Source organism: Manihot esculenta, mitochondrion, assembly GCF_001659605.2.
Source record: "Manihot esculenta mitochondrion, complete genome".
In the NCBI taxonomy this organism is placed as follows: domain Eukaryota; kingdom Viridiplantae; phylum Streptophyta; class Magnoliopsida; order Malpighiales; family Euphorbiaceae; genus Manihot; species Manihot esculenta.
In genome coordinates this window covers 457,501-467,545 of record NC_045136.1, presented here as the reverse complement: position 1 = coordinate 467,545, position 10,045 = coordinate 457,501, and the positions used below count along the sequence as shown (strand labels likewise).

The window sequence follows — 10,045 nt, the reverse complement described above, 5'->3', positions numbered from 1 at the left end:
TGAATTACCGGTGTTAACATGTTAGCATCGGATTCTATTACGAGTTGGCCTGCAGCTCCTTTTGTCTATTCCGACAACTTGGGATACTTATATAGGTATAGGCTACGTAAACCTTGTCCTCTTCTGATTCAACCTCCTACTGCTCTTAGATTAAGGCTACCGTAAACCTCAAGCCTAAACCTTATTGGAGCCTCTTCGTGCCTTACTTGTCTGTCCTGCTTCCTCTTTTCATTCAATATCCCCTGCGAATCCTTATCCTGGCATCTATCTAAGATAGGTAAATGCCTTACAATTTCTTTCTTCGAGAACAAGCCCTGTTCACTCAACCATAGGCGCTGGCGTTCCTGTTCTTGCAGCTACTTCTGGGCACGTGGGTATCTTTGATCCAGTTTAGGCAGCTTTCAGTCCTGGGAAAGCTCTATCGGAACTTGTTTCAAGAAGGAAGGTGTGAGATTGAGTTGTAACATCAGGCCCAACCCTTCACTTTTGCCTACGTTTCTCTTCCTTATCTAAGTTAGATAGCCTGCCAGCATAAGCCCGATAGTTTGTCCCTCTACCCTCGTACTAGCTCTCGATCGAGAATTCTTATTCGTGAGCAAGTTAGAGCGAGACCTTAGTGGCTGGAATACCATACCATAGGATCTGAACTCTTGTCTCTGCCTAAAGCCTAAAATAGGAGGATTTCTCTGGCCACATTGACCAGAAAATCTATAAAATATGTTGAATTAGCCCCGTGAATGACTAATTCGTCCCGCACCGCCTGAAGAAATTCCAGGGATGCCTCATCTAGCAATGAAAACTCTAAGATCTCTAATAAATTGGCATGAGGACAGGGAGGTATGTATACATTTGCCCGTGGTTCAAGTGATTATCCATTTGAATTATGGCTTGGTCGAGTGAGTTTCGCTTGTCCCCGAATCCCTCCTAAAGATAGAGCTTGATGGGGAGAACCATGCTTACCACATTCATCTGAGGTCGGTAGCGAGCTCTGCGCAAGTGAGATACCTCTGCATTTGCATGATGGTGAGGCTGATCCGTGGGGAGTGCGAAACGGTGGCGTTGGGAAGTTTTCCCGTGCTTTCCTGGGTCCCCGGCTCCTACGGGATTACCGGAGCGAGCTATGCATGAGAAAGAGCACGGTAGGCGGAATCAAGTTGAAAATGACAGGGTGGATTGGATTAAAGCTCACGGATAAAGAGCTACCGGAGCTTACTTACCTCGGAGATCAAGCTGTGCCTCTCTAACGCCACTCTCTCTTCCTTATCGCTCCGCTTGTCTTCCCAGCCCTCCTTTATGGTTCATTCCTGTGTTCCAACCGGTTAAGTAGTAGTCTTAGTGTTTTCTTCTCCTAAGTATGAGTTGACTGACCCCCGAATACTCCCTAGGACCAATGCCTGAGAAGTGAGCGAAGGGCAGGCCAGATGATTAGCACGAGCGAGCGCCTTCAATCTGTTGTGGACTGCTGTTGACTTCCTCAGGAAGCATCCCGAGGGTAGTTCCCTTGTGAGTGAGCTCCCGTGCTCCTCTTTTGGGATACGCCATTCGGCTCACTCTCATGGATAGACCTTCGGTCAACTACATGACGAAGTCAACTCACTTTGCTTAACACAGGGCAGCAGAGCAGGACTTCTTTCTCACCCTCACCGACCTTCCGACCTGCCTCATTTCGGCATAGCTGTACACAAACTGAACATGTTGTAAGGGGGGAAACCGTTAATTAGCGTGCAAAACAAGCAGCCAATGCGAGAAAGGGGCTAGAGCAGTACTCGGGGGGGGAGAATCAGAGCTGCCTAATAGCTATGGCTTGGGCTACTATTGAATCACTCAACACTAATTGTATAAAGAAGTGGCTATCTCCTTGCCCGTGGAAAGCATTGAAAGAAGAACACAGCGGGAGGGATGATCCACAAGAGGAGCTCTTCCTTCTACTTGATGAAAGACTCAGACTGCCGAGGAAAAGGGAAAGAGACTGATGCTACTACCGATAGCAGGGAATGATACTACTACTAGCGGGACCAAGCCAAGGTTGAAAGATAAAGATCACAGGCATGTGGTGAACCATACCGAGATAAAGCAAGGCACTTCCCAAGCTTGAAGTGGGAATTGAGAGGCACGAGACAGCCCTCAAAAAAGGCGAAATCCACGAGAAGGCCTCTTTGACTAAAGATAATCGCGGTTTCCCACCGTCGCGGAGAGAGGAAGCGGGGAAAGGTTTACGAATCAATCAAACGAAACGAAACATAAAGATAAGCGTAAGCTCTAGGTCGATGTGGTGTAGACGAGCCCCAGGAGCAAACCGTTGTTTCTCGTTCCTTGGTTGGAAAGGGCAGAGTTCCATTTGGTGGGTGGGTCTAGGGCGAACGAAAGAGACGTGTGGCTGAGGGCAGGTGAGGCATTGTGTCATCGAATGAACATGTTTGAGTATGGATCGTAATTGAGCGAAACATCTGTTTATCGAAACCTAGCCCAACCTACTTAAAGCGAAGGTCTTGACCCGGAAGGATCGAAGAGAGCGCTAGTAGATCGAGCTGTAGGTGCATGGACTTGGCTAGTGAAGCACAACCATTCATCTTTCCATAGAGAGTGCTACCCTAGAGTAAGATGAGCGACCCCAGTGGCAACGTTAGTCCCAAGGGTTTACTCCCTTCACTAGTCAACGAAGTGCATCTACGGATGTAGGCATATTTTTGCTTGATCATTTGCTCTCACTAGACCGCCCTAGAGTACGATACTGGTTCGCCATAGGTGCGAAGGGCTGTCTCTTGTGTGCGATGGTTGGGCATGAATGGAGCTTGCTCGGTAGAAAGGAGAGTAACCTTTCGGGGAGTAGAGATCGAGCATAGAAATATCAGTGGATAAATTTTTTATTATATAAAAAAAGTGAAAGGATAAAGCGGAACAGACGCTTCTCGCAAGCGTTTGGATTCACCAACCACGACTCCTAACGAGCTCTTTTTTGCGCCATACAGTAGCTAGTCTAGTACAGCATTAGATGGTTATCCGCGGGGTCAGCCTTTGATTACAAGTATAGCTTAGCTCATAGCCCCCTTACCAATGAGACAACGCGGTAAAGCGTGACCGTTCGGCCAATGCATTCACTCACATACGTTGATTGCGGTGCGCCATATTCCACCATCATGCGGCTTTTTCTCTCAGTTCGATGCGCCATTTTCTCGTTGATACGATTCACTCAATCCTGCGCATAAAGATATGGACTACATCAAAAACCTCTACACCACATCGACTTTTTTCTTCCATAGGTCCTTGGTTTTCTCTTTTCCTGAGCGTTTCACACTAAGCTCTTCGATCTTCAGGGATACGCGATCTCCCACTTTATCGTCGATGATCAGGGATACGCGATTCTTCCAAGTCCAAGCGTTTTCCCCACAGAATATCTTGCCATCAAATCACCTTCAAACAGTTTCTACGCCGGATTTGATGTTTCAAAGAAGTAGGTTTCTTTTTATGTTGAGCGATATTTCAACCATTTCCCCAGCTTCCACTCTATTGTCCATTTCTAATAAACGTGATTGATTCTGCGAGATGTGATTCTATTGTAATAGGCTCTATCTATTCTATTTTTTCCGGCTTGGAGACATCAGAGGAAGACCATCATCTCTATCCGGGTACGATTTTCCAAACCCTGGGATTTTTCTCTCTTTACCGGTTATTACTCTTCCTCATCGACATATCTGTTCCCCGATCCTCCCGTGCTCTAGCAATTGCGTGATACTAAACCGGATCGAGCTCTTCGCGCCTGGATAGTACTCCTTTCACCGTGCTTTCGATTGTCTCACTTCAGCGCCATGCGCTTTGCTTCGCTTTATAGAAGAGAAAGACCGTTGTCTTGAGAGTGAAAAGCAAGCGCAAGCGATAGAAAGGATAGTCCCTCGCGCGTTCGCGCGAACTACTAGAAAATGGTGAGATCATTAGTGAAAGAAGGACCAACGACGATCCTATCCTAAAGGAGAAGGAGGAGTAGGAGGAGTCAGTCTTCTTTGAAGATCGAGGAACGTAGTGTCGGACAATTATGCCATTCGGAAGAAGTCTTCTACAGAGGGAAAGCCTGTATCGAGTAAGTGGAGAGGAAAGATCTCCAGAGATTCTTATCTCATTCCATTCCAGTGGCTCGACCAGTAACCAATGGCGAAAACTAAAAAATCCATGGTTTCCCGGTAGAACCCCATTTCGCCCAAGTTGTTTCGGAACCGGAAAAAAGAAGCGGTTTTTCGCACAGCTTGCTCATAGTGCAGGTCCCACTTGTATATTGTATTTGGCCGAAGAAGCATCGGACAGGTTGGAGTTCTTACCTTCTTGGGACTCCATGGACCAAGATTTGCTTTCATTATATGGGCAATACCGATCTACTTTATTAGATCATATGGATGTAGAAAAAGCTTCTGATTTTGATGAATTGGAAACATCTCTTTTCCATTTCTATTTACCTAGTTCATATTTTTCTTTCGTGTGTTCCGGGGAGTAATTCGATCTCTTCAATCTCGGGATACCACCTAAATAACTGCGGCCAGAGAGTCAAATAGGTCGGGAAGAAAGAGTCTGAGGTTGGGTTGGACGACATACATCTTGGTCGGTTCCCCCTCTTTGTAGGGTGATGACACCAGTAGCTGTGGAGCACAGATGACCATCTCTTCAAGCAGGGATATGGTGCTGGGCCCCTAGATCCAAGTCTAAAACAAAAAAAAGAGAAAGCAGGTTGAAGTGAGTATGGGAGGCAAGGCTGGATCTCATGAGTAAATGACTCGCCGAGTTACCATGGTCCACCCCGGTCCCGATTCCGGACACTGAGCAAGCTTTAATTGAAGTAGGGAGCTGACGTCAGCGACACGGGGGAAAGCTAATGCGATTTTTAGAATCATGTTGCAAGGAACGGAATGCGACTATCAGTTTCCTTTGCCCAAAAGCCTTCTGACCGTCACGTGAGAAGATCTGCAGGGATCAAGGATACGCCAGGCGCTACAAAGTAGCGGTAGGTAAAAAAAATATTTAAAAAAGGATTCTATTGACAGAAGATATGGGAAAAAGCGGATGAGATGGGACAGAAAGGCCGCCGAGTGGCAAGGTAACAACAAATCCTCTCCAACCAGTCGAGCTTCCGTTGCCGGCGAACCAGCTTTACGACCGGCTTCCAATATCAGGTCAAACTAATCTCTCCGATAGACATGCAAGCTTCTTCGTCTTCAGAATCCTTGCAGTATCTTCCCCCTCCTCACCGATGCTATCTCCTATAGCTGAGACAGATATCCGATACCTGATGGAGCGAGCTAACCTATCAGCTAGGCAGTCCAGTTCTTGCTGGTATTGGCCCTTTCTTCGGAGATGGGATGAGGGACTGGAGCGGGTAGGGGTTCCTTTCCAAAACTGGTCTCTGTCTTCGAGATGAGACCGGGCAGGCGCATTTGCCATCTCCTAGCAGCGGGAATGACTCCTCAATTTTGGCATCCACTCAAATTCAAGCCGTGGCAGCTAGAGATGTTCCAACTAATCCCTACTTTTTGCGGTCTCTCCTACGATAACTAGAAAGAGCTACTTCTTCGAGCTGGGTGGGGGTCGAGCCCCTTCCTCTATCTATGTCTGGAAGACAATCCCCACCAAAAATGGAAGAGAAGTGGTCGTCCAGAGCCGCACATAAGCAGATGTACCAGTTAGCATGCTTTCTGATGTGGATGGAACGAACGTTTGTTTCGTCCTATGACCTAACCTAGCCCCAGGTTCTCCCTTTCTGGTTTCCCGTTGGGAAAGAAGAGGGATTTGCGGTATCAAAAGTTGGAGGTTCACGGTAAAGAGGGATCGGAACTGGTAATTACAATTGTAATAATGGATCTCTTTCGAACCTCTCTATGTAAATGGAAGGTGGGACTAGTGGATGCGATTCTAAGAATTGACTGCAATGCGTTGAGCCCATTCGAACGAAACATATGCTTGAGAGATTGTAGCTTGAATTGACCGACCAAGCAACGGAACGTTGTGCGCTAGTGGGTGGGCACGGTCTGAGGTAGAAAGCTGAACATATCCTTAATGGATTAGCGGGGGCGCTGGGACTCGTTCGAGGTCCACCGCTAAATATAGGTGAAATTGATAGCCATGCTTGAAGCTCTACTTTGGCCCACTAGTCCTATCCTAACGCATCTTTTTCTTTTTATACTTTTTATAAGAGAATTCGTACGAGATTAAGGGAAAGGAAAGAAAAGACAGAGGTAGCGAGGGGAAGATGAACAATGTAGCTATAGCTACTCACCCTTCCTTCGAAGCTGTTAAGCCCACTCCGCCAGTTAGGAGTGTATCATACTTTAGTTCTGATTCGTGCTGATCTTACAATCACCGACTCGAAGTCTAGTTTCGTGGCAGTGTGAAAGCTAGAATGTAGATCTCCTGTTGGACTTATCAACGAACGTTCATGTTAGAATTCCATGGTTGGAGTCATAATGCATGTTCCGAATCGTCTTCCAGCAAGAGCTATACTACTCTACTTTCCCTCCCGAATCTATTCTTCAGCCCAGTAACCAATGTCCATAGGGCGTAGCCTTAACCATCCGTATGTTACAATGACAATCTAGGGTCGTGGCAGGGAAAAGAAGAGTGTTAATCCTTTTAGTTGGAATTATCAGTGAACGGTCACATGTTAACTTATAGTGAGGAGGTACAATGACTGTTCTTAAAATCTCCTCCCCGATCTTGCTCTTCTACATTTCCCTCCCGACCCTCAGCTTCTGCAACCTTATGTGCCACGAGATTCTCACGCGCTCGGGCTCGAATGTCTTGCACCTGGCTCCGGACTAAAGCGAGTCGACTCTCTTGATCTCTGGCACTGGCCACTAGGTCATCGACAGAAAAACTTCCTAGTTGATCCTCTACTTCGACCAGCCTCACTTGGCATCGATCCACCTCAGCGTGAAGAGGTGCAATCCTTGTATTGATCTGATCCTTCTCCCTAAGCAAACTGGACACCCGGAGAGAGACTTTGGTTGATTTCCTCAATTATTGATGAACCTTGGACAGCTTTCTCTGAAAGCACCGAGGAAACATCTCTGTGGGATTTGGCGATCGAGGATAAGTAAGGGAGCCTATCCTTTATGCGGTCCAGAACAGATCGAGCAGGGGCAAGTCAGGCATCATGCTTTCCCGGGGAGATCGTTTCAATATATATAATAATAGTTAAGCTTCTCGCAGCATCCGTTTTCTTGCGACGTGGAGAGGATGACCTCGCTCTCGTTCCCGTTCCATCCTTCTATAGATGGTGATCAGATTTGTTAAGATCTAGAATCATCTGTGAATCCCCACTTTGATTGACCTTGACCGGTCATTGCTGGAAAATAGGGCCCTAGCCTCGTCGGCCCTCCAATTCTCAACCCACATTTTGAAAAGTTCTGTTAGGTTCTTAGTAGCAATCGGCGACTTTTTCTTCTTTTACTTCAATAGCTTTTCGTCTCCTTGATAGCTGGAAGTTCTCCAAAAGTATGAAAAGCTGGAGGACTTTGTACCATCCATTCCAGTGTGGTTGGATTCTGTTCAACAGCCCAAGGACTTGGAGCACATCTTTTGTTATTTCCACTGCTTGAAGTGATTGTTACGACCACGAAGAAACGACGAATCCCAACTACGGATATATAAGAGCCAAAACTGCTAAGGGCATTCCATCCAGCGTAAGCATCTGGATAATCTGGAATGCGACGTGGCATACCCGAAAGCCCTAAGAAATGCATGGGAAAGAAGGTCGGATTAACCCCGAAAAAAGTGATCCAAAAATGGATTTGACCTAAAGTTTCAGGGTATGTCCGACCAAAGATTTTACCCACCCAATAGTGAAATCCTGCAAATAAAGCAAAAACGGCTCCCATAGAAAGTACATAATGGAAATGTGCAACCACATAATAAGTATCATGTAGAGCAATGTCTAGCCCAGAATTTGCCGGGACTATTCCAGTGAGTCCTCCTATGGTGAACAAAAAGATGAACCCTACAGCAAATAACATGGGTGTTTTGTATTGTATCGAACCCCCCCCACATGGTAGCGATCCAACTAAAGATTTTGATTCCAGTGGGGACAGCTATGATCATGGTAGCTGCGGTGAAGTAGGCACGGGTATCAACGTCTAAGCCCACAGTAAACATATGATGAGCCCAAACAGAAATCCAAGAACACCTATACTGATCATGGCATAAACCATGCCTAGATACCCGAAAACCGGTTTTCCCGAAAAAGTCGAAACGATATGACTTATGATACCGGATCCCGGCAGAATTAGAATGTAAACTTCAGGGTGCTTTTCTCTTCTACTATACTAATAGTTGCGGATGAATAGAAGAAAGGTGGACTATATCATCAACTTATTCCATTTGTCTAGGAAAGCTAGCCATGCTTTATGGTGAATACTGTCAGGTTTAAATGCTTTGAGATCGTAAAGACTGTAATATTCCTCAATAAGGAAGAATCGTCGTGATTTATGACTTCGGAAAGTACTTGATTTAAAGTAATCTAGCATCATGATAACATCTTTTCGACTTTGTACAGACCATTGATAGTAACCATTTTGACTACTATCAAAGTAGATATTTCCTCCAAATACTACCTTATAAGACTCTACATCTTGTAGAAGTTTATTAGTTACTCGAATACTTAGTTGAGGTAGTTGATTCTTCATAGCGATACCAATGGTACCATCAGCATCAAAGAATCCTGCAAACCAATTTGATTGAGCATCTAGTGTAATAGGTAGAATTACAGGGATATCCAGTACTTGACAGACACGATGTAGTTGAAGTAGTCGTGCTGAATGTCGAATATGACCATTAATACAATTCATTAGTTTAATCATACCAAGTTTATTATGTAGTCGATAACGATAAGCTTTAGCACCTGATCGCATTTTAATACTTCCACCAAGCATATGTTGGATATATCGTAGTAGTGGTAGATCTTCAAGTCCTATAGTAATTTCAAGAGAAGTATATCCTTGTTTACTAACTTTCATACTTCCATCACCATCGATAATTCCAGCTAGCCACTCACAGAAGGATTTAGGATAAGTTGTTGCGCATGTAGTCTCTGAGGTTCCTACTAGACTGCTTTTATGTCGTTGGTTACCTGCTGATTGTGTCTTAGATACTCCATTTTTACTAGATCGGGGTTTTACTAGAAAACCACTTATGAACATAGTAGGAGTACCATTAAGCAGACAGTCCCAGCATACAGCGCAATGCGTATTCAGATTTTCATCTGAAAAGGGCCATTTAAAACCGAAGAACCAAAAGAGATGCTGGTATAATATGGGGTCTCCCCCTCCAGCGGGATCAAAAAAGGTTGTATTAAAGTTTCGATCGGTTAATAACATGGTAATTGCCCCTGCCAGTACCGGAAGTGATAATAAAAGTGGGAATGCTGTCACTAGAACGGACCACACAAATAGGGGTGATCTATGCATAGTCATTCCAGGTCCACGCATGTTGGAGATAGTTGTTATAAAATTGATAGAACCTAAAATGGATGAAACACCAGATAGATGAAGACTAGAAATTGCTGAATCAACTGCTCCTCCAGAATGGCTGGTAATACCACTTAAGGGCGGATAGACCGTCCACCCAGTGCCGCTACCCACTTCCACTAAGGCTGAGCTTAATAGGAGTAAGAGACTTGGTGGCAACAACCAGAATGAAATATTATTTAATCGTGGAAATGCCATGTCAGGTGCACCTATCAGAATCGGAACAGACCAATTACCAGATCCACCTATCATCGCCGGCATAACCATAAAAAAGATCATTAAAAAAGCGTGAGCCGTTATTAAAACATTATAAAGTTGATGATTCCCACCAAGAATTTGATCGCCGGGTCGTGCTAATTCCATACGAATCAGTACTGAGAAGCATGTGCCCATCACTCCAGCAATGGCACCGAAGATGAAATATAAAGTCCCTATATCCTTGTGGTTAGTGGAGAACAGCCATCGGACCAGATTTGTCATAACATTGAGATTCTTTGTTTCCTTCCTTATCAGAGAGGGGCCCCGGGGCTTCTTTATTGAAAAAG

General features: G+C 45.2%; 1 protein-coding gene across 1 annotated transcript; it reads left to right on the top strand.

Annotated features, from left to right (window-relative positions):
• Positions 1-4,030: 4,030 nt before the first annotated feature.
• rpl10 (ribosomal protein L10) lies at positions 4,031-4,483 on the top strand. Its single transcript has one exon. It carries the CDS (start codon positions 4,031-4,033, stop codon positions 4,481-4,483), a length of 453 nt encoding a protein of 150 aa, YP_009709938.1.
• Positions 4,484-10,045: the final 5,562 nt, after the last annotated feature.